Source organism: Pongo abelii, chromosome 7, assembly GCF_028885655.2.
Source record: "Pongo abelii isolate AG06213 chromosome 7, NHGRI_mPonAbe1-v2.0_pri, whole genome shotgun sequence".
Lineage (NCBI taxonomy): Eukaryota > Metazoa > Chordata > Mammalia > Primates > Hominidae > Pongo > Pongo abelii.
In genome coordinates this window covers 157,117,692-157,144,577 of record NC_071992.2, presented here as the reverse complement: position 1 = coordinate 157,144,577, position 26,886 = coordinate 157,117,692, and the positions used below count along the sequence as shown (strand labels likewise).

At 40.7% G+C, this 26,886-nt stretch overlaps 1 protein-coding gene across 34 annotated transcripts in view; it reads left to right on the top strand.

Moving 5' to 3' along the window:
- PTK2 (protein tyrosine kinase 2) overlaps positions 1 to 26,886 on the top strand; it is a 341,630-nt gene that overhangs the window by 273,527 nt on the left and 41,217 nt on the right. For all 34 annotated transcript variants that reach the window (XM_054518897.2, XM_063726842.1, XM_054518900.2 and 31 more), the window contains 4 exons: positions 9,278 to 9,389; positions 20,806 to 20,892; positions 24,294 to 24,431; positions 25,970 to 26,101. In XM_054518897.2, coding sequence (XP_054374872.1) covers positions 9,278 to 9,389; positions 20,806 to 20,892; positions 24,294 to 24,431; positions 25,970 to 26,101 — 469 coding nt within the window. The remainder of the gene's footprint in view (positions 1 to 9,277; positions 9,390 to 20,805; positions 20,893 to 24,293; positions 24,432 to 25,969; positions 26,102 to 26,886) is intronic.

Below are 26,886 nucleotides of genomic sequence, written 5' to 3'. Positions count from 1 at the left end.
TACAGTATATATCTTAACTTTTCATAGTTTACTTAGAGTTAATCATTGTACTTCATATAAAATGTAGAAACTTTGCCAGCAGGAATGTCCATTTACCACCACCACCTTGGTCCATTATGCTGAAGTTGTCATGTATGTTACATTCACATATGCCATTAACCCCACAAAATTAGTTTATGATTTTTATCTTAAATACCATTTTAAATAAAGTAAGGAAACTCACTCTTCTATATTTAACTTCGTACGGTGCTCCATTCTTCTTGAAGAGCTTATTTCCATTTGGTTTCCCATCAGATGAATAATTTTTTTTAGCATTTCTTGTGGTGCAGATCAGTTGGTGGTGAATTCTATTAGTTTTATATTATCTAAAAATGAGTTGAACTTAACTTTGTTGATAGGAATTTTGGGTTGACAGAGTTGTAATTTTTTTTTTTTCCCAGCACCTTAAAGATGTTCTTTTACTGTCTTCTGCCCTGTTACGTTTAATGAGAATCACTGGCCATACAATTGTTACTTTGTATGCAGTGTGTGTTTTTCTCTGGCAGCTTCCATGATTTTGTTTCTTTGATTTTTCAACAATTTAAGTAGGATGTGCTTGGGTGTGGTTTTCTTAATGTCAATTGTGTTTAGGATTTGCTGAGCCTCTTGAATCTATAAACATATCTTTTATAAAATTTAGAAAAACTTAGATCATTATTTCTTCAGATACATTTTTCTGTTTTATTTTCCCTCTCTTCTTCTGAGATTCCAGTCGCATGTGTGTTAAGACTTCTGATGGTGTCCTTCAGGCTGAGTACCAGAAGCTCTTGTTGTCACCTTCTCTCCCCCTTCCTCTTCCTCCTCTCCCCATTCCTGACCTTCCCCGCTTCAGATTGAATCATTTTTATTGACTTACCTTCAGGTACCCTAACTGCTTTTCTGTCATCCCCATCCTACTGATCACTTCATCCAATGGAGATTTTACTTCATATACTGTATTTTTTGGTAATAGAATTTTTGTTTGGCTCTTTTTTTTGTATTCTGTTTCTCTGCTGACATTTCCTATCATTTCATCCATTATGAATAAATTTTCTTTTATACCCTTGAATATAATAGCTTCCTTTAAATTCTTGCTGATTTCAACATCTGAGTCATCTTTAGAATCAGCCTCCTTTAATTGTTTTTTCCTCTTGAGAATGGGTCACATTTTTATGGTTTTTTTTTTAAATATATCAAGAAATGTTAGATTATATCCTAGACATTGTGGCTGATGGGTAGGTAGCAGAGCCTCTTTCCACTGTGAGCAGCAGTGCAAATCTCTGTTCAATTATTTTAGCCTTAGCTGGGCTGCTTGGAGTCTGCACTGTGTGTGCACGCTTCTAGGATCAGCAGAGATTTGTGCAGAATATATACTCAGAATTTGAAGCACTCCTTCTCTGGCTGTCTTCATTCTGGGATTTCTCCTTTTTTTCCGATTACCTTTTTGCTAGCTGTAGTTGCTCCAAACTCATTTCTCTGGTTATTCAAGCCAGTAACACTGGCACCTGCCTTCTCACTAATGGCCATTAAAAAGTGGGGACCCACCCAGTGCCGTTCTCTTCCTTCTCATGACAGCTCCCTCCAGAATCTGGCTGCCTATGGTTGCTCTCCCATGCTGTCACAGTTGTTTCTTATATCCAGAGTATATAGTTCCTGTCTGCAAGAGGGTTGGTCAAATAAGAGCTACTCACACGTAGCAGAAACAGAAAAAGGTGTCAACATTTTGAAGTAACATTTGAGGTGGCTCATGCCTGTAATCTCAGCAACTCAGGAGGCTGAGATGGGAGGATCACATGAGCCCAGGAGGCCGAGGCCGCAGTGAGCCGTGATTGAGCCACTGCACTCCAGCCTGGGTGACAGAGCAAAACCCCAATTCAAAAAATAGAAAAAAATAAAGGTACAGTCTTAGTGGATATCAGGGTTTTTTAAAAAATAATTTTGAGATCGATATAGCACAATAACCAAACAAAAGACTTTATTTACTGCAGTTGGAGAAACAATGAGAGAAATGTGATTTCAATATATCCATGAAGCTGGATTTCCAGTCCACCACTGGCGACTAAAGGCCATAATCTCCAGCATTACTGCTCATGAGAAAAGAGAAAAAGAGCAGAGGCGTAAGCAGTAACGCTGTGATCATGGGCTTTAGCTACTAGGTCAGCTACTTCCAGGTATGCCATCCCTAGCTTCATCTCAAGCCTCAGACTTGTTTTCTGCAAAGATGGTAGGGTTTTGTTTGGTTTTGTTTTGTTTTTAAAAGGTCAATTCCATTCCTTTGTGGTGAGGCAGCATTGACTAATTATAAGAGATCATGTTTCAAAACTGGTATTCCCATGAACTTGCCAAAACAAGCCAGTTCCTGCTTGACTTTTTTCCCTTCAAATTTATTGCTGTTCTTTCTCTGGGTGTTTTCCAGATTAACTTAAATAACTGCAAACCCAGACTGATTTTATGTCCAAAGCAAATTTTATGATCAGGATTATAAAACAGATCCTTTGTTTTACATGATTCCTTTATTTAAGTATCAAAATCCAATCTTTTTAAAAAAGTTTTTCTTCCCATATTTAATAAAGCAAAAAGTATTTATTACATTTAAAAGGAGAAATGTTTTGTATTTGCAAAGAGAAAAGTTAGTAGTACAGTCAGTCTCAGGGAAAATATTACAGAAATGAAGACAAAAACACAGTTCTTTCCTAGTGGTAAATAAGGCAGGTAAAATACAGAGCTAATTAACATTTACTTAGAAGTTTACTAATTTTTTATTAATACATATGTTATTTCTCCATTCTAACAATAGTTAGGGTAGACTGTGATTTTTACTTGTAAATGAGAAAACAGGTTCAAGTAGGCAGGATCTCCTCTGGGATTGCATAACTCACCAGAGAAGCAGCTTCCATATCTATCTGTTGCTTCTTCTGGGACAGCTTGAAGAAAAACACTCAGAATCAATTGGCCTTTTCTACTTCTGAAAATCACCTTTGTTGGAGCTGTGTTTTTGTGTCTTAGCTGTCCATACTGGAAATGAAGGACCACTTTCTTGCTCACCATCAAGTTGTATAGGGAATGTTGCAGGCCAAAAGAAGAAAATCAGAACAACTGTTTTTATGTCCTTTTACTGTGAATTGATCACTTCAATGATTTTAAAGTAAGAGAAGTAAAAAATAAAACTAACACTAAATAAAGTACTCCTTTCCCCTTTTCAGGATTCTGTTCCTCAGTGGTGCACGTGGATCAACAAAGTGTTAATTATCATTGTGCTAATGTTTGTTAAATGACAAGTCTCAGCTGTCATTGTTCCATTTATTTGCAAGTTTGAGACTTGGAAACCACCATTCTGGGAAAAAACATGAGGGCTCATTTGTTGCCAGTTCACATTAGGCAGCTAAGAGCTTTCAGATGGAATGTATTCCTGCTAAAAATATTTATAGTTTGGGAAAATATGTTTCAGTTTGACCTCCTTGATGCTCTGCACATTCTAGTTTGTTACTGTGGATTCTTCAGCAGCTGTAAAGAGAAAAGTTCAGTACTGTCTCCTTGTGCCCTCCTACTCCATCTATGGACTAGTCTTCCCATTGTAAAAACAGATATTTTTTATGAGTTATTTATAGTCTTGGTTCCTCTGAACAGCAAATTATGGTTTCTCAGAAGCATTTTGACAGGCTATTTTGGGTATGAGAATGAAGTAGTGAGATTGAAGGAACTTGCTTCCCAGTTGTCATTATGTTCTTTAAGGAACAAGTCTGGGATGTTTAATTAAATATCAAAGTGTCTATAATATGCAAGTGATACTTAGCTTACAAGAGAAATTAGATTCATGTCTGACAACTGTAGGGAGCTTACAAGCTAAATTCCACAACATGGCAATATGTGATTAAGGGCTGAAATGAAACATTCAGGCAGTAAATTCAGTGGGTCAGAGAATAGGGGAAGTGTGTGTAGGTAGAAATCTCAGGGCAGATGGAGCCTGAGAGAGTCTTCTTGTGGCAAGGGACTTCACAGGGTCCTTTTAGAGAAGCTTGGGGAAAACAGTAAGTAGCCTTAAGATCAGAGTGGCCGATTTCACAAAACAATCTGTGTGAAATAACATTGCCTGATGAGAACCCATTTAAAACTGAGTTCCCGTTGCCTTGAAGAATATGTCCCACTTAACCTTCTCTTAGCTTGCCTATATTTTAATTATTTGAAGGAGTAGAAGAAAAGACACTTGTTTTTCCCAATTTTTTTTCTTGATTTTTATGGACTTTTTACCTGTTTAAAACTAAAACTTTCAGGAACTCTGACTGAGGGTGTGTTGTTTATTTTAAGGGTCAGGCGATAGAGAGCAGGGCACTGTAAAACCACTAACCAGGGGTGTGCTTCTCTCTCAGGCCAGCTAGGCCTTCTTTGCTCCTGGTCTCTGACTGGTCTCCTGCTCCCAGTGACCATCTTGAAGGAAGCTGCCTGCAGGTCCTTTCCTGTTTGGCCAGTTGAGAGAACAGGGGCTGGGTATGGTGGCTCACATCTGTAATCCCAATACTTTGAGAGGCTGAGGTGGGAGGATCACTCCAGCCCAGGAGTTCAAGACCAGCCTGGGTAACACAGTGAGATTTTTATTTATTATTTAATTGTTACAAAAAATAAAAAAGAATCAGCCAGGCCTGGTGATGAACCTGTAGTCCCAGCTACTCGGAGGGCTGAGGTGGGAGGATTATTTGAGTCCAGGAATGATCGTGCCACTGAACTCCAGCCTAGGCTACAGAGTTAGACCCTGTCTCAAAAAAAGAAAAAAGAAATTGGCCAGGCACAGTGGCTCACACCTATAATCCCAGCACTTTGGGAGGCCAGGGCAGGGGGATCACTTGAGTCCAGGAGTTTGAGACCAGCCTGGGCAATAATAGCGAAACTGCTGTCTCTTTAAAAATAAAAATAAATTTAAAAAGAACAGGAAGCTTGATAATGTGCTCTTCTTCACTAGTCAGTAGACCTGCTCCACTGATAGGGCTTTATTCATCCATTTACCTGTCATTTATTAATTCCTATTATGCTTCAGGGTCTGTGCTAATTCTGAGCATTTGAAAATGGGCCTTCAGGTAACAACTCTTGGCCTAATGGGAGCAAAAGTCAAACAAACAGATATTTACAATGCCTTTTGGCAAGAGTTAAGAGCAAGTTAGGCACTAATTTCTTTGGAAAAGAGTAAGGAGAGTAATGTAACTTAGCCTAAAGGGAGGAGGGAGCTTCAGGGAAGATTTTTCTGGAGGAACTACTATTTGACACTTGAAATACAAGTAAGAGTTGGCCAGAGAAAGAAGAGAAAGGTGTTCCAGGCAAGAGACACGACATAAAGAGGCATGGGAGAGCATAATGAGTTCAGAGAACTTGCCAGGACATAAAGGAAGAAGGGCTATAGGTGAGGAAAAAGGGAAGTGAAGTGAGATTAATCACTTCACTTTTAAAAGCAATGGTAGTTCCCGCCATGTGTGCACATGCCCTAGCTCTAAAAAAAAATACATATTTTTAACTCCTTTAGCAGCCTTTTGAGGTATAGATTTACTGGTGTTTTATAATCTAGAAAGTTAAGATATACCTTCCCACGTTTTCATTGGTAAATGTTCAGGACTGGGTGAAGCTATATTAGCTCATACCAAAGTATCAACTCCTATTCCTTATAGTTGTAACGTCTTTACATTTGTCAGGTTCAAAGACATTGTATATCAGTGACTGTTTTAGTAGGCATATTCTTGATCTGTTGGTTTGATTGATGGCCAGTCTTAGTAGTTGTATTGCTGACACTTCATAGGTGATTAGATGGATTTGTAAAAAGACATGATTGCTCCTTTGTATCTCAAGCTCTACTTGGATATTAACTCATTTGAAATATTTGCACAGGCATATGGTGTAAGCCTGTAGTCCCAGTTACTCTGGAACCCAGGAGTTCAGGACCAGCCTGAGCAACTTAGTACCACTCCATCTCTTTTTTAAAAAAATAAATAAATAAATAAAGGTAGGAGGCCAGGCGTGGTGGCTCATGCCTATAATCCCAACACTTTGGAAGGCCAAGGCGGGCAGATCACTTGAGGTCAGGAGTTCGAGAGCAGCCTGGCCAACATGGTAAAACCCCATCTCTACTAAAAATACAAAAAATTAGCCAGGCATGGTGACATGTGCACCTGTGGTCCCAGCTACTTGGGAGGCTGAGGCAGGAGAATCGCTTGAACCTGGGAGGTAGAGGTTGCAGTGAGCTGAGATTGTGCCACTGCACTTCAGCCTATGCAACAGAGTAAGACTCCGCCCCAAAAACAAAAAAGAAAGAAAGAAAAAGACTTAGAGCTCTTTGTGGGAATGGTGGCCATTAGCTACACAGGATATTATCTGATGGGGAATTTCTAATAGTTCTTTCTATTTTTAAAAGCTTCTTGCATTTTAGAGCTCGTCACATAGGTTGTCTAATTTTCATTTAGATCTTCACAACAACCCTTCAAGATAGGTAGTTAGGGAGGTGCCCCATTTTGTGGATGAGGCTTGGAGGGACAGAGTTGTCCATGGTCATCTAACCTGTCTATGGTAGAATTTAAACCTGATGTCAGTGTGACTCAAACTCCTTGAGTTTGATTGAGCCTTGCTGTTTTCCCATTCAGTTTTTTTTTAACCACTAATGATCCCTGAATTTACTCAGCTTAGTTAAACATCTAATAGGTCATGATAATGCGTGTATTTTATCTATATGCAGTATTTGTTCATTTAGCAAATATTTAAGTGTCAGCTATGTGCCAGGCACTGTTTCATTCAAAGTATAACAAAAGGTATTTTTTAAGTCATAAATTAAAATACATAAGGAAAATTGAAATATAAAGGTATTTATTTTCACATAAGAAATGGACAGAAAGCATTGCTGTGCTTTGGTCATGTAATGCTCGTTACATTACCAAAAGCACACAAACATTATGTGCTTGGTGTGAGTCTGTAACTGTGACCTGCTGAGATGCTGGGACTCTTCCTCCCTAACCACCCCCAGTGCCTGGGACAGTGTCCTCTCCCGCTTAGTTCTGCAGCTAGAACATACCAGGCCAAGCTCTTCTCTAGTGCTCATCACAACATTTGTGTCCTGTTTCAGGGTGTTTGTTGTTGTTGTTATTTTTTGATTTTTTTTTTTTTTTTTAAGACAAGTCTCACTCTGTCACCCAGACTCAAGCGATCTTCCCACCTCAGCCTCCCAGAATGCTGGGATTATAGGCATAAGCCAACTTGCCTGGCCCTGTTTCAAGGTTTTGAGTTTTCTTTTCTCTTAGAGCACCTCAAAGACCTCATCACGTGCATCTTGCACAGAGCAAGTTAGCAAAGTTAGCAAATACTTGCTGAATGAGCAGCCCTCAAGTAAATGCTATTAGAAATACCCACTGATGACAACTAACGCTTATAGCAGATGCTCTCACAGCCATGATCTCCCTTAATCCTCCCAGCAGCTGAGGGGAGCACTCTTCTGATTGGAGGGGCAGGGCAGAGAGAGTGGCCCTCTCAGGACCCCTGTGCTCCTTCCCCAGACCTGGCCCCAAACTTCCCTGCACCACTCACCAGGACTCACCTGGGCCTGGCACATCGGACCAGGTTCCCAACAGTGCTGGCACCCAGTGAGCATCTTGCCTGTCTGTCAAGGCTGCTGCACAATTCTTAAATACTGTGAAAAGTTTTGTGTTTGCTGAGCCATGATCATCTAACTGGAGCAAGAAAGAAACCAAAATCATATCTTGAGAATGGAGTGGGACTTTTGATTAAAAGCTTTTATGTAAAATGCTTATGTGATTTTTTGGGGTTTTTTTTGAGGTGGAGTCTCATTCTGTTGCCCAGGGTGGAGTGCAGTGGCGTGATCTCAGCTCACCACAACCTCTGCCTCCCGGGTTCAAGGGATTCTCCTGCCTCAGCCTCCCGAGTAGCTGGAACTACAGGCACGTGCCACCACACCAGGCTAATTTTTTGTATTTTTAGTAGAGACGGGGTTTCACTATGTTGGCCAGGCTGGTCTTGAACTCCTGACCTTGTGATCTGCCCACCTCGGCCTCCCAAAGTGCTGGGATTACAGGCGTGAGCCACCGTGCCCGGTCCTGATGTGATCATTTCTTGAGGCAGACATTCCCTTTTGGTTTGGGGATGAAAAAAGTCTTAACATCTGTAGTGATGGTTTGCAGTTATGAAATACATTTTGTCTCTTTTCCTGACTCAGAAGGTGACTGTGTAAGTTGAGTTGTGTGAGAAACAGCACACTCTAGCCTCCAGCCAAGCAGGAATGTCTTTTTAAACAGTTGAGCAAATTCCCAGATTAGAACGTCTGGAGCACTGATGTCACTCTTTCCTGAGTAATTTTTGGGTGGTTGTTTACTGCACACTATCTACCAGGAGCCTAGAAACTTTGAATGAGTGTCATTATTAGAACTCTAGAGTTGTAGGAATGTAGGAAGAGCTGTCTGCCACAGTTAGGACGAGGGTTTAAAACTGCCTGCTGAGCCCTGGGGCATCTGCGTGGAATGGGAAACTAGCAGTCTCCCTTTGGCTGCATTCTGAGGGGTTTATGTGATGGCAAACAGCCAAGATGAAGAAGCTGCCTAGCAGTCGCTGCAGAGGCTGCAGCGGCTGCAGCATTATGTGGGACTTCAGATAGCTTCTGAGTAGTCAAGCAGTGGTAAGTAGCAGTGTTACCAACTATGGGGTTTCCAGCTTAAAGCAAGTAGTATTTTCAGAAGCACTTGTAAATACTGTCGTGTTTTTGCTTATTTTCCTGATCAGGTAAAGCGCTGGTTAAGCTGAACGATAGGAAGATTGTATTGAGCAATTTAGGGAGATTATTGGCCAGATTGCTAATTGATCACGTAAGTGCTGGCGTGATCACATTATGTGTGAAAAGAATCTGTCCTCAGACATGTATATGCTTGATAAGGTGCTGCGTGGGATTTCTCAGAGGAATTCTGTTCTGCTCAAGATAAACTTTGGCGTGCAAACATTTCATCTTGGCCCGTCCTTCATTTTCTGCAACTTCTTTTTCTTACCAGCTGTCTTTTTCTTACCTATGGCTATGCTTTAAATGGACTTGCCCATTTGGACCAAGGCTATTCTAGAATCATTTCGTGAAGAGTTAGAAACCTGATCCTTCTTTCCCCTGTGTATAGGATCCTTTATTGTTATCATCTACTGTTAGCCAACTGGTGTTCCTTAGATAACTCAGGGTGGGGTCTAGTGTGTGCTAACTCTGGGTTGTCAGCTCCCCTAAGACAATGTGTTGTCTCTCTAGCACAATCCTGGAGGAAGAGAAGGCTCAGCAAGAAGAGCGCATGAGGATGGAGTCCAGAAGACAGGCCACAGTGTCCTGGGACTCCGGAGGGTCTGATGAAGCGCCGCCCAAGGTAGCTACAGTCCCCACCCCAACTTTGGGGTTACTCTTACTAACTTTCAAGATTTACAGTTAGGCAGCTGTTTTCTATGAGGAGAAAGTCAAATATCAGGTTATTCTAAGAGTAATAGTTATAACACCAATTAATTGTTTCCTTTTTGCTCGTCTTCTCATATTACCCTCATGTGCACTCACTTTCTCATTTGTATTTCAAGTAGGGGCTCTTTGAAGCCATGAGCAGTTGGATTAGATGTCATCTTAAAATGCTTTTCCTATGCTGCCCTAACTTGGAGGAGGTTTTTCCTTTGTTGGTTGTCAGAGATCTCCCTAATGATCAAGTCTGGATTAAAATACCAAACTAGGTCACAGATGCTTTGCATCTTGCTTTATTTAAAAATGAGTCTGTTTCTACCTGACCATATTCCTTTGTTTTGTTTGTTGAGAACTCTGCACATTTTTTGCCTTTTTCTTTTCGTAGCTGGTGGCTGGGTTGTTTGTTGGGAAAGAGAGCACATTGCAGTTGCTTTTGTTTCCTTAATAAGATCTTCCAGCAGCATCCTTAGACCTTATTTACCCGCTTATGTTCATATCCTTTACTGGTGCTCTCTCCTGCCTCGGAGAGGTCAGCCCAGGCCTTTTACAGTTGCTGGGCCATGCCATGGCTGGGGGTTTTAGCTAGAGTAACACTTTCCCTAGATTAATAAGTCTTTATATACCATTGGCTTTTGACAGGATGCTATTTTCACACACTGGGTTACTTGCCATGAATACTCCAGTTCTGTTCTTTTTCTCGAAAGTTAATAGATAATAGGATTTTTTGTAGTTAGTAGTTATTAACTACCACCATTTGATATTTGATTAGTTAAAAAATATATTAAGAAACTTTGACAATTATTTTCTTTATGAAAAGTGTTCAGAAATCTGATAAGACAAAGTACTATTTAAATATACCAATTTTTTTATCTTGAAGGCTGAAAACTTTTACTTTCTTGGTCATCATTTTGAGCTCTGTAACAGTAAACATACACTGAAAGTGAAAATAAGTGATTAACACAATTATGCAGAAGTTTAGAGACAGAGGGTGCCTCAGACCAGCCCCCTCTACAGAGAGAAGGACCGAGGCCCAGAGAAGAAACACATACCTGTCTGATGGATATTACATTGAACGAGGCAGTGAGAACACCTGGCGTTTCTCCGTCATTCCCAGCTTAACAACAACAAGAAATCCTTAGTTACCCACAGGAAAAAACTAACATGTACCCCGCATCCCAGCATCTGAGGCCCTTCATGTTCTGTTTACAAGTTTGCCTATTTTTAAATTTGTTTACTACTGCAGAATAGTCCAGTACTGAGAGTCGAGAGAATCTCATCATTAACTTCTCAGGCCTTGAAGTCAAGTGGATTCATTCACATGGGGGTCTGCTATTTACATTCTGATGACTGAGCAGGTCACCTACCTACTCCAAATCTCACATTCCTCATTTGCAAAATGACTATTTGTATTCCCTACCTCTTGGGTGGGGGGATGTTAGAAGATAATTCACTGTACAGCACTTTATTTAGTACACGGAAGTGCAAAGTAACATAAGTATTTGGTAATAAGCAGCAAATAATGCAACACTTACCTAAAACTCACAGGATTGAATCAACTCTTCATCTGTACATTTTTCTATATCCCAATCTGTTGGATTTTTAATGAGTTTAATATGACTAATTTTCCAAATTAGGTTCATGGGCAGTGGTGATGAGGCTTCTTGGCTTCTTTTTTGGTTTCAGAGTACAAAGACTAGTTTGGCTTAAATATTTAAATATTCTTACACTTTTTTTTTTTTAGATATTTTCAAAATACATATTTTGAGATTCTTTTCTATAAGCAGATTGCTGCACTCTACACAAAGGTTTATTTGTTAAATAAACAGACGAGGAAACTATAGCCCACTGTGTTTTTGTTAATTTAGTTTTATTGAAACACAGTTTTATTGGAACACACTCATTTGTGTATTATCCACAGCTGCCTTCACCCTACACAGGCATAAATGAGCAGTTGTGACAGAGACAGTATAGCCTACACAATTTAAAATATTTACTCTTTGACCTTTAAAGAAAAGATTTGGCAACCCCCAGATTAAAAGTTTTAATGGCGGCTGGGCGTGGTGGCTCACCCCTGTAATCCCAGCACTTTGGGCGGCCGAGGTGGGCAGATCACCTGAGGTCAGGAATTCGAGACCAGCCTGGCCAACATGGTGAAACCCCGTCTCTACTAATATACAAAAATCAGCCAGCCACGGTGGCGGGCACCTGTAATCCCAGCTGCTCAGGAGGCTGAGGCAAGATAATTGCTTGAACCCAGGAGGCAGAGGTTGCAGTGAGCCGAGATCACGCCACTGCACTCCAGTTTGGGCGATAAAGTGAGACTCTGTCTCAAAAAAAAAAAACGGTTTTAATGGCTAGAAAATCATCTAAAGTAGCATAGATATACAGATGCTTGATGATTGTTAACAAATACTAATATATTAATTGCTGAACTTTCATGCGAATCAGAATCAAGTCCTGTATGCAGTTTTTACCTTCTCAGTGTCCATCTGTAGAATCAAATTCCGCTTCTGTGGTCACAGTATTTGGCGTGTCTGAAATGAGCCTGTGATTTCCAAGATGGTAGGCCAGTATTTCCTCACTTCCTGTACTTTGTGAAGTGAGAATTCGGTAGATTCTGGTGAGTCTTCATAATTCTGCTTGTGATATGTTAGAATAAGTAAGTCTTACTTAGATTTCTTTTTTTGTTTGTTTTTTTTGAGACAGAGCCTTGCTCTGTCGCCCAGGCTGGAGTGCAGTGGTGCAATCTTGGCTCATTGCAACCTCTGCCTCCTAGCTTCAAGCAATTCTTCTGCCTCAGGCTCCTGAGTAACTGGGATTACAGGCACCTGCCACCGTGCCTGGCTAATTTTTGTATTTTTAGTACAGACAGGGTTTCACCATGTTGGCCAGGCTGGTCTCAAACTCCTGACCTCAGGTGATCTGCCCGCCTCGGCCTCCCAAAGTACTGGGGTTTCAGGTGTGAACCACCACGCCCGGCTGTCTTACTTAGATTTTTTTTTATTTCTTCCTTCCTTCCTTTCTTTTTTTAAAATAAAGATGGGGTCTCACTGTGTTGCCCAAGCTCTCTTGAGCTGCTGGGCTTAAACAATCCCCTTGCTTCAGCCTCCAGAGCCACTTAGATTTCTGAAATTTAGATAGGATCTCAGGCTTCTGTAGATAAATTTTGTGTTATTAATACTAATATAGAAAAATTTTAATGTAGCTTAATTAGTTTTATAAGTGAAAACTTTTGTAAGTTTTATAGGTGAAAAGTCTCTCTCTTTCCCAATCAAGATTCAAAATTAAGTTTACTTACAGGCCGGGTGTGGTGACTCACACCTACAATTACAGTGCTTTGGGAGACTGAGGTAGGAGGATCACTTGAGCCCAGGAATTTGAGACCAGCCTGGGCAACAGGATGAGACTATCTTTACAAAAAAAATTTAAAAATTAGCCAAATTAAGTGGTGTGTACCTGTGGTCCTAGCTACTCAGTGGACTGAGGCAGGAGGATCATTTGAGCCCAGGAGGTCTCTAGGCTGCATGGAGAGCCGTGTTTGCACCTCTGCATTCCAGCCTGGGCAACAGAGCAAGGCCTTGTCTCAAAAAAATAAATAAATAATAAATTTTTAATTTTTTTTAAAGCTTACTTATACTTAGTTAATAGTAAAAGCATTATAACACAAAGCCAATTATTAAGAATATGGTTCGCTTCATCATACTTAATACCAGTTTTTTCATATAATAATCTTTAGAGAACTTTCCCTGAGACAAGCCCTGCATGGGAGTGTCCCATTAAATGCTCATTTTCATCTGTGCCTGTTGCTTTCCTGCAGATTCCCATTGGATCAATAGAGAGCCTTAGGATAAAAGTATCTTAGAATGATAGCCATTCTCAAAGTGTAGTCCTTGGACCTCTGTAGGTCCCCATGACCATTTCAAAGGTCCATGACATCAGAACTCATCTGATAATGTTAAGATATTATTTGCCTGAGGCGGGTGGATCACTTGAGGCCAGGAGTTTAAGACCAGCCTGGCCAACATGGCAAAACCCTGTTTCAACTAAAAATACAAAAATTAGCCAAGCAAGGTGGTGCCTGCACTTGTAGTCCCAGCTACCCAGGAGGCTGAGGCACAAGAATCGCTTGAACCCAGGAGGCAGAGGTTGCACTGAGCTGAGATCACACCACTGCACTCCAGCCTGGGAGACAAAGCGAGACTCTGTCTCAAAAAAAAAAAAAAAAGATGTTATTTGCCTTTTCCGCTAATAGAACTGCTGACACCTTAGCACAAATCAGGACAGTGGCATGAAATTGTACTAGTCATCACTGTGTCCTTCACCCCTGTGCTCACACAAAAAGAAAAAAATGCCATTTTACAGAAGAATGGCCTCGATGAAGCAGTGAAAAATATCTGATGTGAAGACATGGGAAGGGCATGTTAGCCCTACTGCTGCACACCTGGACACGACGTCTTGTCTTGAGGAAAGCACTATACAGTTGAGTTGCAAGCTGGACTAAACGCTTTTTTTCATGGAAGACCAGCTTTACTTGAAAGAACAGCTGGCAGACATACTTTTCAGAGTTGCTTATTTGGTAGACATTTTCTCCAAAGAGAAAGAAGTGAGTTTGTGACTTTGAAGAAAACAACTATTTGTTACTGGTGATAAAATTTGAGTTTTCAAGCAAAAATTAGAATTTTGAAAAACGTATCACTGTGATCTTGACAGCTTTCTAAATTCTTAGACTGTTATAGTAAGCTCAGGATGATATTAACATGTGATATTTTAAAAATATATGTTGTTTACTGAAATGTGTTAACATTGGGAGGATCTGTATAGCTCAGTAAATCAGTATCTTCCAAATGACCTACACAGGATGTTAAAAATCACACATGAGTAGAAGTTCCATTGAAAGTACAAGATAAAGTAATGGATTTTTTTCTCTTTTTTTCCCCCTTAATTCTATGGATTTTAATGTAACAGATGATACCATTGTAAATTCCACATTGCAGCTCACCTTTAAGAAGCTACCACTTGCATTTTGGTGTCAAAAAACAATACCACAGTTGTGCCCAAAATCTACCGAAATACTCCTCCCTTTTCCGGTTGTACAGCTGTATGAGTTTACTTTTTTTCCCCTCATATATTGCAACAAAACAGAACATCGTAAGACTGCAGAAACAGATAGGAGAACCTGCTGCCTTCTGTTAAGCCTAACATTAAAGCGAATTTACATAAATGTAGATGTACATGTGTCCTTCTTCTCAGTTTGGTTTGTTTGGTTTTGAAAAAGTAGGTGTTTTTTCTAGTATGTGATGAGCTTATTCTTAAGTGAATTAATAAATACTTTTTAGTATCTTTTAATTTCTAACAGTATGAGTGTTGGTAGTTATATTCCAAATAAACAAAAACTCTTAGAGTCCTCAGTAATTTTTAAGACTGTAAAGGGGTCCTGAAAATGATTAAATGTTTGAGAATAACTGCCTCAGAACATTGTTCTTCAACCCTAATCAAACCCAGCACAGCATTTATATAAAAAATGATTTTATAATGTCCCGTTTACTAATCCTAAAATAAAATACATAGGTAATAGAATGACTTACCAATTTCAAAATATCAATAGAGGAATACTAGTGTTTGGAGACCTAACTATACAGGAGAAATAATAGTAAAGTAATTTTTTATAACATTATGCATGCATGTATAAAGCACTCAGGTGTGATGACACTGGGAGACATGGTGGCATAGCCAGATCCTTACACCTGTTTGTGGACTCACCATGAATACAGCAGTGACAAAGCAGACCCCCACAGCTATAACTGATAGGAATTTCATTGATCTTGGTGATGTCATTTTCTAGAATGGTAAGAAAATCTTGGTAAAGTTTAAATGAAACAAAATAAAATTGCCCATCAGTATACACGGTAGTTGCTGTTCTGGAAAGTTCAGTGCCTCATAAACTATACGAAATATCTATACAAACTATACAAAATATATAAAGCAGAATTCATTCTGTGTTCAAGCGACAGGGATTTTATTGTTGCTGTTGTTTTACTTACATAAAGTTGAGAGAAACAACAGAAAGTCCTGCGGGGGCCAGGCATGGTGGCTCATGCCTGTAACCCCAGCACTTTGGGCAGCCAAGACGAGCTGATCACTTGAGGCCAGTAGTTCGAGACCAGCCTGGGCAACATGGCGAAACCCTGTCTCTACTAAAAATACAAACATTAGCCAGGCGTGATGGTATGCATCTATAATCCCAGCTATTTGGGAGGCTGAGGCACGAGAATCGCTTAAACTCAGGAGGCAGAGGTTGCAGCAAGCCGAGATCACGCCACTGCACTCTAGCCTGGGCGACAGAACAAGACTCCATCTCAAAAAATAAAAATACAAAAATTAGCTGGGTGTGATTGCGCATGCCTGTAATCCCAGCTACTTGGAAGTCTGAGGCATGAGAATCACTCAGACTCAGGAGGCAGAGGTTGCAGTGAGCCGAGATCATGCCACTGCACTCCAGCCTAGGCGACAGAGCGTAACTGTCTCAAAACAAAAAAAAAGTCCTGCGGGATATGAAACAAATCCTGTTGTTCAGGTCTGTCCCTCTCATTGCCAGAAATCTCACCTGCTGACCTCTACCTTAATGCCAATTGTGAGATCATGGAAAGCACCCTCACTAATACAGTTCTCCCTTGATATCTGCAAGGGATGGAGATTAAAATCCACAGATGCATAAATTCCTTATATAAAATAGCACAGTATTGCATATAACCTACATACCTCTTCCAGTATACTTATTTTTGTTGTTGTTATTGGCTTGTTCTGTTTTTTTGAGACAGTCTCACTCTAGTGCCCAGGCTGGAGTGCCATGGTGCGATCTCAGCTCACCGCAACCTCTACCTCCCGGGTTCAAGCTATTCTCATGCCTCAGCCTCCCAACTAGCTGGGATTACAGAAGTGTGCCACCATGCCTGGCTAATTTTTTTGTATTTTTAGTAAAGACAGGGTTTCACCATGTTGACCAGGCTGGTCTCAAACTCCTGACCTCAGGTGATCTGCCCACCACGGCCTCCCAAAGTGCTGGGATTACAGGCTTGAGCCATCACGCCCAGCCCATCTTCCCATCTTTCAGTATACTTTAAAGTATCTTGAGATATTTAGATATAGATACAGATTTTTTTTTTTTTTTTTTTTTTTTTTTTGGAGACAAGGTCTCGCTCTGTTGCCCAGGCTGGAGTGCAGTGGTATGATCTCAGGTCACTGCAACCTCCGCTTCCTGGGCTTAAGCGATTCTCCAGCCTCTGCCTCCTGAGTAGCTGGGACTACAGGTGCAAGCCACCATTGCCCAGCTAATTTTCATATTTTTTGAAATATGAAAATTTTTTCGTATTTTTTTCACCATGTTGCCTAGGCTGGTCTCAAACTCCTGAGCTCAAAGCAGTCTGCCTGCCTCAGCCTCCCAAAGTGCTGAGTTTACAGACCTGAGCCACTGCAGCCAGCTTACATAGTTATTATACTTATCTTTTTGTTTGTATTATTTTTTATTGTTGTTTTTTGTTTTTTTCCTGTATGTTTTCAATCTGCAATTGGTTGAATCCATGGATGCTGGGCCTTTGGATATGAAGGGCTGACTGTACCCTAAATACTTCTAAAGGAACAGTGCCATCCAGTTGAGGACCTCTGGTTTAGAATACCAGTGTCTTCCTTTCTCTCCTTCCTCACTTGGGAGAATTTCAGCAAGACTTCCCTGTTTGATATTTTACTTCATTAAAATCCAAGTTTGTGTCTTGGAGGAGGAAGTGTCATGACCCTGCTAACTCATAGTACTTACCAGCAGTTGACACTTTTGGACTCATATGAAAGCCATTTTCAAAGATTTTGACATATATTAACATATTTAATCTTCACGGCAGCTCCAGGAGTTAGCTGCTGGTTATTGTACTCCTTTTGTCATTGACAATAGGGAGACACAGAGAGCTGAAGCACCCTAACTGTGAACACTGACAGTCTGGCTCAAAGCCTGCCCTCTTGACCACCATGCTAACCTCTGATTTGTAGAGAACAGAAGTAGAGCTGTTTTACCAATACATTTGCACTCTCCATGGCTGTTGGTTAGCAACATTTGATTTTGTGGTGTCCTTTGTGCAAATATTTTGTCTATCATAAGACATTCTCAACTTTTTACCTTTTATTTTTATTTTGAAATGGAACCTTGTGTTATCATTTGCTACCCAGTTAAGTCTTTGCATCACTGTGAGATATTTTACATTCATTTTGCCATTCTCTGATCTATTTGTTTTGTATGTTCCTTTTTATTTGGTGAGTCAGAAGTACACTTGTCGTAGAATAGCATCATGGCCCAGTAGATTTTGGAGTCAGGCAGCTCCACCATTACCACCTGTATGCCCCTATTTAAATTGCCCAATGTATCTGAGACTCTGTAAAATAGGGGTTATAATATTGCTTCATAGCAATGTGGTGATGAAAATTATCAAATTGTATGTAAAGTAGGTAGTTCAGTATACACAGAATACACAGTAAATTGCAACTTTTTTTTTTTTTTTTTGGCCTGAATTTATCAAGAGTGCATCACTGTGCAACTGTCAGCTCTGTTTATTGTTTCAGTCCCCGGCTCTGCCTCCTTCCATTCTTGGACTCCAAGAGCATTTGATTCAGGAAACCCTTTCCCCTGCAACCATTATTAATGCTTATATATTAACACATATCTTTAAAACAAGTACAAAGGTAGCCAAACTGTTTTTTTTAACCTCTTTTAATTCAGCACAACCACTTTGTAGAACACACTTTGGAAATTGCCACCCTAGGACACACAGTAGAGAAAAGCCTAGAATGCTCTCTTTATACCCTTTTCCTGTTTGGGGTGTCTTTGGGGGAATTCATGTTGTTATTTAAGTTTAGAGTAGACTCTATCTGGAACACTGTTTGAAACATGACAGGGCTAAGCCAAAAGGAAGGATTTTTCGCCCTCAGGAATTTAACAGCTCATAATAGCAGGGCTAGAGCAAGTGTAAAAGCACCTGCAACCCAAGGTAGGGTTTGAAAAAGGCCTCCTTAGGAGAGCAGAGGACATATGTTTATGTTAGGCTGGCAAAATCAGGAGCTGTTGCGTGAAAGAAGTAACATCTAAAAGACTGAAAGGATCAGAAGTATACTACAGATGGAAGGAGGAGACATTCCAGGGAGAAGGGACAGTATAAGCAAAACTGAGGGGGAAATGAGACTGATTTTAGAGACCAAAACATACTCTGGACCTAACTAAAGCAAAGCACGTGTTCACCCAGCACTGTGGGAGAGAGAGACAGGCACTAAGGCGTTTTCTTTCCTAAGCTTGTTGGGACTTAAATCTATTTCCTTTTATTCTGGACTTAATTTGGCTAGACGGTAATGGGTTTCCACCTTGTTAAATCCCCCAAGTTTTAAAAGACTTTATTGACTTCTTTCAGACTTCTGTTTCAGACTAAATTGTTCTTTCACTATGAACTTTGAATTCATTTATCCCACAAACAAAATGAGAATTTAAGACCTGGAAGTGACTTTAGAGATCCTCTAGCTCACCCCCCATCTTACGGATGAGGAACTAGAAGCCAGTCAGTTTCATCACTGGACCACAGTCACGCAACCAGGAAGTAGTCAAACAATAGAACACAAGTGCCTTCTCTCCAGGTCCCAGACTACTGGACAGAGAGCATTTGGGTCCCTCAGGCTCAGAATATTCAGTATCCCATTTTGTTATTAATGATACTTTAATATCTTTATTAAGATACAATTTAGATACCATACAGTTTATCCATTGAAAGTGTGCAGTTCGGCTGGGCACAGTGGTTCACTCCTGTAATCCCAGCACTGTGGATGGCTGAGGCAGGCAGATCACTTAAGGCCAGGAGTTCAAGACCAGCCTGGCCAACATGGCAAAACCCTGTCTCTACTGTAAATACAAAAATTAGCCTGGTGAGGTGCCGCATGCCTGTAATCCCAGCTACTTGAGAGGCTGAGGCACGAGAATCGCTCAAACCCAGGAGGCAGTGGTTGCAGTGAGCCGGGATTATACACTGCACTCCAGCCTATACGGCACAAGTGAGACTCAAATAAATAAATTGTACAATTCAGTGTTTTTTAGTATATTCAGAGTTGTGCAACCATCGCCACAACCGGTTTTAGGACTTTTGTTTTGTTTTTAGTAGAGACAGGGTCTCGCTGTGTTGCCCAGGCTGGTCTCAAACTCCTGGGCTCAAGTGATCCACCTCGGCCTCCCAAAGTGCTGGGATTACAGGCGTGGGCCATAGCGCCCAGCCTAGAATATTTTTATCACCCCCAAAATGAAATCCTGCATGCATTAGCAGTCATCCCCCATCTCTTCCTCCTTCCAACCCCTGGCAACCACTTATGTACTTGCTATCTATATTAATCTTTCCTATTCTAGATATTTCATTAAATAAATCATATGTTCTTTGTGACTGGCTTTTTTCACTTACAATGTTTCAAAAGTTCATCCATGTTGTAGCATGTGTCAGTACTTTATTCCCTTTAATTAAAAATAATATCCCTTTCATAGGTATACAGCATTTTGTTTATCCATTTATATCAGTTGACGGACATGGACTCTTCCCCCTTTTTATCTATTGTGAATAATGCTGTTAAGAACATTCATGTACATGTTTGTGTTTACTTAATTTGTTTTTTTCAAAGATACAGTCTTGCTATGTTGCCCAGGCTGGCCTCTAATTCCTTGGCTCAAGCGACCCTCTCACTTCAGCCTCCTGAGTAGCTGATGTACATGTTTTTGTGTGGAGATATATATTTTCATGTCTCTGTTGCATATACCTGAAAGTAGAATTGCTGGATCATATACTAATTCTCTATTTAATTTTTAAGGAATAGCCATACTGTCTTCCATAGTGACTACACCATTTTACATTCCCAACAGACTGGCCTGATTGGTTTTCAACTCCTGGCCTCAAACGATCCGCCCACCTCAGCCTCCCAAAGTGCTGGGATTACAGGCATGAGCTACCATGCCCTGCCCAAGATTTACTCTTAAGTTTTCTTCTGAGAATCTTAGAGTTTTTAACTTTTACATTTAGACCTGTAATTCATTTTGAGTTAATTTTTGTGTGTGTGGGAGGAAGAGGTCAGACTTCAGTTTTTCACATGTAGCTATCCAGTTGCCACAGCATCATTTGTTGAAAAGACTGTTCTTTCCCTATTGAAATGTCTTAGCATCTTTTTATCATTCTTTTCAAGTAAGCTCTATTAGGAAAATGTCTTTTTCTATTCATGAAGTACAGGTTTGTCAAAATCAAAGGGTTCATTCATATGATGCTTTGTTGATTTTACAGCCCAGCAGACCGGGTTATCCTAGTCCGAGGTCCAGTGAAGGATTTTATCCCAGCCCACAGCACATGGTACAAACCAATCATTACCAGGTATGCTAGTCATTACAGATATAAACTGTGTTATTTGATTATTTAGCACTTTTGGGGTAGAGCGGTACATTGTGCATATTTTTATTTATGCACTTATGAGTATGATTTGACTGATAGAAAGTTGAGAAAGTGGTTACCCTAATCATTGAGTGATGTTGTCTTGACACCCCACTCAGAAGGTATTTGTTTTTCACTCCATCTTCAAGTGGGCAGGACCAGGGCCTGCTGCCATTCTTAGGCGCGTTTTCATCTACTTGCTATGGTAAAGGGCAAGGTGAAGCCAGTGGGCACACACTCTGCAGAGGGAGTACTGAACTGGACAGTTTTCATGGAAGGCAAGAATAAAATTCAAAATTAACGGAACCCAGATGAAATACCATATGGACAAGTGTGAAAAGTGTTAGATTTATAGACAGATATCCTGTGCAAATTAGAAAAAATTATCCTTCAAAGAAAAGGACCTGACACAAAGTAAACAATTCATTTGTTTTTGAGAAAAAGTTATTAACTTTTACTAGGGTATACCTTACAATGCACAGGTCTTTGTTCCGACAGATGCATACCCCAGTGCGTCCCATCCTCACTTCAGGATATAGAGCGTGTCTGTGACCCTGGCAGTTCCTTTGTGCCCCTTCCCATCAGGCAGCTCCTGCCCCAGGAGCAACCATTCTTCTCACTTCTAGTATCAGAGATTTCTGCCTGTTCTAGAATTTTATATAAATAGATCATATAGAGTGTGCTTTTTAGGGCTTATCTTTTTTTACTCGTTGTAATGTCTGTAGAAGTCAGAGTCCTATTGAGGGTGTCAGTACTTAACCTTTCCTACTTCCTTCACAGAGTTGTTGAAAGCATGGTTTAAATTAAGGCCTCTTGGGTCAAAATGGGCAAAAAATCTTAAGTATTGGTACTTAACTGTCAGTAATAAGGGAGAATGTAAGCACTTTCTTATTGGAAAAGATATGTCAGTGGCAGTTTAGAACAGCAAATTTTAGCCTCTTTATCTAGCCTCCAGATTCTAACGTCTAATTCTGGAGCCCAAGAATAGCTTATTGTTAACAAGCAGCCTCAGTGGGTTCTGAGGCAGATGACTCAGACCTATGTTTTGGGAGATACTGTTCTGAGATGGCCATTTGCCTGGCGGAGTCAAGAGTGAATCATTTGAGTTTTCGAGGGCATCTGTCTGTTCATTCAGCAAGGTTGCACTGAATGTTCACCTACTCTGCCTGGCATTATTCTAGGGACTGGGAATATGAAGACAAATAAAGTACTCTTTTTTCTCATGGAAGGAGCTCACAGGGCCCTTTGTCAGTTTGGATTACTACCAATTCCATAAGTGAAGAAGCCAAAACCCTGACCCAGCACAAGGGTCAGAGCAATGGGAAGTACGCAGGTGGCCTACAGAAAGAAACCCCACCTCTATGATTGCTGAGAGACCCTGAGCTCTGGCAGACAAGCAGATGGGCCCCAGGGGAACAGCCTGAGTCTGTGCCTGGCTGGTATGGAAAGTGAACTAGCCCTGAGTGGGAATTGAATACCAGCATTGTTTTGAGAAAACATGTAGCACCTGCTTAATGAGACAAGCTGTTAGCAGAGAGACAGTTCTTTTTGTGTCCCAGCAGGCCTGGTCTGTGGCACTGTCAAGATTTGAAACTCTACTATGTGTTTGTTAGTGGCTGTCTGTCACCAGTGCAGTGGAAAAGCCCCTGAGAGTGGGGACTTGAACTTAGAACAGTGTGTAAAAATGAGTAAATAGAGAATTAAGTAAAACATTGATTTTTTTCATTGAACGAATATATGATTAACCTTTCCCAAGCCCAAATTTTCCTCTCTTGTAAATGAGACCAACTATTAGACATTTCCTGATGTTACTTCATTTTTAGCCTAAACTGATCCTTCTACATGGTTACTATTATGTAGAAAACTGCGTTAGACCATTTTAAACCTCCTTGTTGTGAAAATTCCTAAATGTTTTCTGGCAATAATATATCCTTTTTCACCAGAAATCTTGATATAGCATTTTGCATTTAGTAGCAGTTTTTATTATTAAGATATTTTCATTCAAATAAACTGTGAGAACTAACTGTATGTCTTACTTGAAAAATTCGTTAATTTCATATTGTCCATATGGAATTTTGGTATAAATTAATGCCTAGAGACCTAATAAATGCACAAAACCTTTGTTGAAGGATGTGTTGATATTTGGAAATACAGTTTTGGCTGTGCTTTATCTCACTAAAAAATTAACTGACAACACCCACCATACAACACTAGCCTAATGAGGTGTGGAAACCAATACTGATTCTGTTCTCTGTCTTTCTCTTGATTGAGAGAAGGAACCATATAAAAATCCCATCTTATTTTCCCTCTGCCTTGAAATTTTTCTCTGTGTCCAACTGAATGTCTTCTCTCTGCCTTAGTCATCATTGTTAGAACTTAAAGGTACGACTTATCCTACCATCAGCTCCCAGGTCATTAGAGGACAAACATTTGGGGGTTTTTTTGTGTGTTTTTTTGTTGTTGTTATTCTTGTTGGGGGATAGTGGTTGGTTGGACAGGAAAGGGGATTTCTAGAGCAAAGTATGGCACAGCCATTTTTGTGGCTTCCTGTTGCTTTTGCATCCAAGGATGGGCTGTCCTCATTATTTTAGTAAATGTGAAATTCCAAAGAAACGATTTCTTATTTTCTGGTATATATTTGCACTAGCTCTCTAATGCAGCCATAACAAATGTCCTTTCTTGAGACATTAGCTGAGAGTCCATTTCCTTGCCTTATCAGCTTCTACAGGCCACCTACATGCCTTGGCTCATGGTCCCCTTACTCCATGTTCTGAAGCCAGAAGTTTTTTTTTTTTGAGACGGAGTCTCGCTCTGTCACCCAGGCTGGAGTGCAATGGCGCGATCTCGGCTCACTGCAAGCTCCGCCTCCCAGGTTCATTCTTCTGCCTTAGCCTCCCAATTAGCTGGGACTACAGGCTACTCCTGACCTTGTGATCCGCCCGCCTCGGCCTCCCAAAGGGCTGGGATTACAGGCTTGAGCCACCGTGCCTGGCCCAGAGCCAGCAGTACTAACTCTCTCTGACCCTTCTTCAGTGGTCCCATGTCCCTCCCTCCTCTTTTACTTCCCTCTTGCACTTTTAAGGACCCTTGTAATTACACTGGACTCACTCAGATATCCCAGATACCCTCCCAACCCAAGGTCCTTGACTTATAACCACATCTACAAAGTCTCTTTTGCCATGTAAGGAAACATATTCACATGTTCAAGGGATTAGAACATATCTTTAGGGGGCCATAATTCTGCCTGCCACAATATTCTCTGTAATTTAGTTTCCTTTGTGTGTGAAGCAGAACTGTGCAGATGTTATAGTTGAACATTACCTTGCCTCCTTACTCATTCACAGGTTTCTGGCTACCCTGGTTCACATGGAATCACAGCCATGGCTGGCAGCATCTATCCAGGTCAGGCATCTCTTTTGGACCAAACAGATTCATGGAATCATAGACCTCAGGAGATAGCAATGTGGCAGCCCAATGTGGAGGTAAATCGCGTGTCTTGGGCTTCAGTTTGTTAACTTATAAAGCATGGCAAAGCTGGGCATGGTGGCTTACACTTGTAATCCCAGCACTTTTGGGAGGCTGAAGTAGGAGGATTGCTTGAGCCCCAGAGTTTGAAACCAGCCTGGGCAACATAGCAAGACCCTGTCTCTACAAAAAATAGAAAATTAGTCACGTATGGTGGTATGTGCCTGTAGTCCCGTCTACTCGGGATGCTGGGGTGAGAGGATCATTTGAGCCTAGGAAGTCGAGACTGCAGTGAGCTGAGATCGTGCCACTGCACTCCAGCCTGGGTAACAGAGCAAGAGCCTGTCTCAAAAAAAAAAAAAAAAAAGTAATAAATAAAGCATGGCCTAAGGCACCTTTTATTTCTAAATCCTAAGATTTATTGATTTTAGTGTATTTTTTTTTTTTTTTTTTTTTTTTTGAGACAGAGTCTCACTCTGTCTCCCAGGCTGGAGTGCAGTGGCACGATCGCAGCTTACTGCAGCCTCCGCCTCCTAGGTTCAAGCAATTCTCCTGCCTCAGCCTCCCGAGCAGCTTGGATTACAAGTGCGAGCCACCACACCCAGTTAATTTTTGTATTTTTTAGTAGAGACAGAGTTTCACCGTGTTGGCCAGGCTGGTCTCGAACTTCTGACTTCAAGTGATCCACCCACCTCAGCCTCCCAAAGTGCTGGGATTGCAGGCTTGAGCCACCACGTCCGGCCAGATTTTAATGATTTAATTCAAAGATCAGGATACCCCATCTACTCAAATGCTTTCAGGTTTAATGAACTTTTTTTAACTAAAAGAACCCAGGGATCTTCAGTCCGTTTATTTGAAAGGCAAAGCCCTAAGTGGAATATAGTCAGCATATACATGAGGCCAATGAAGAAACAGGAAGACAGAGCATTCAGTTCTTTGGACCATGTTAATTTTTACTAAATTTTCCTGGTAAAACCAAGAACTACTCCTATAGTTTAAAAATTTATTTGACCTAGGTACAGTAACACAACCCATAGTTGCATCTACTCAAGAGGCTGAGGTGGGAAGATGACTTGAGCCTAGGAGTTTGAGGCCAGCCTGGGCAACGTAGCAAGACCCCATCTCATTAAAAAGACAAAAAATTACTTATTTGAATGAAAGAGCATCTATAGTTGTCTGCTATTTATATTCTTTTATTTAATATTTAAGACTCTGTAATATGTATCATATTTCAGCCTTCTATTACTTCTAGATTGTTTCTACTTTTTTACTATAAGTAACAATGTATTCTTTGCACATATCTTGTGTTATTTCTTTAAAACAGACCCCTACAAGTGAATCTATGAGCTAAAGGATTGCATACTTTTTGAAGATGCTTGATGCACATTAAATTGTCCCCTGCAGAAAAGTTACTCCCACAGGCACAGTATGAGAGATCCTGTTTCCACCGTACTTGCTGTTTTGCTTATCTTTTCTTGAAAGACAGATAAAACAATGTAAGAGCATAGGAATAGACTTACGAGACTGAACATGCTGTTTTCAACCCTTCTTCCAGGACTCTACAGCATTGGACCTGCGAGGGATTGGGCAAGTGTTGCCAACCCATCTGATGGAAGAGCGGCTAATCCGACAGCAACAGGAAATGGAAGAAGATCAGCGCTGGCTGGAAAAAGAGGAAAGATTTCTGGTAATTGTGTTTCTGAAAGGCTTCTTCGACTTTTTAAGCCCTGTTAGAGTCTACTATATTGCAAATCATTGCAAAATGTTATCTTTCAAAGCAGGAGAGTTAGTTTTACAACTACTTCTTAAAACTTGGAATAGGCCAGGCATGGTGGCCTATTTGGGAGGCTGAGGCAAGCAGATCACCTGAGGACAGGAGTTCAAGACCAGTCTGGCCAACATAGTGAAACCCTGTCTCTACTAAGAATACAAAAAGTAGCCTGGCGCATGCCTGTAATATGCCAGCTACTTGGGAGGCTGAGGCAGGAGAATCGCTTGAACCCAGGAGGTGGAGGTTGCAGTGAGCTGAGATCATGCCATTGCATTCCAGCCTGGGCGACGAGCGAAACTCCATCTCAAAAAAAAAAAAAAAAAAAACCTACTTGAAATAATATGGCTGGATGTGGTGGTTAATGCCTAAAATCCCAGTGCTTTGGGAGGCCAAGGCAGGAGGATCACTTGAGCCCAGGAGTTCAAGACTAGCCTGGGCAACACAGCAAGACCCTGTCTCTACAAAAAATTAAAAAAAAAAAAATTAGCCAGGCATTGTGGCTCACAGCTGTAGTCCCAGATACTTGAGAGGGTAAAACTGAGTCCAAGAGTTCTAGATTACGGTAAGCTATGATTGTGCCATCGCCCTCTAATAGGTCCAAAAGCCTGTATCCAAAACCCTTAAGGGCCATGTGTGTTTCAGAATTCAGTATTTTTTAAATACTAAAAAGTTAGTGTAGTATGCTGAACATTATACATTAT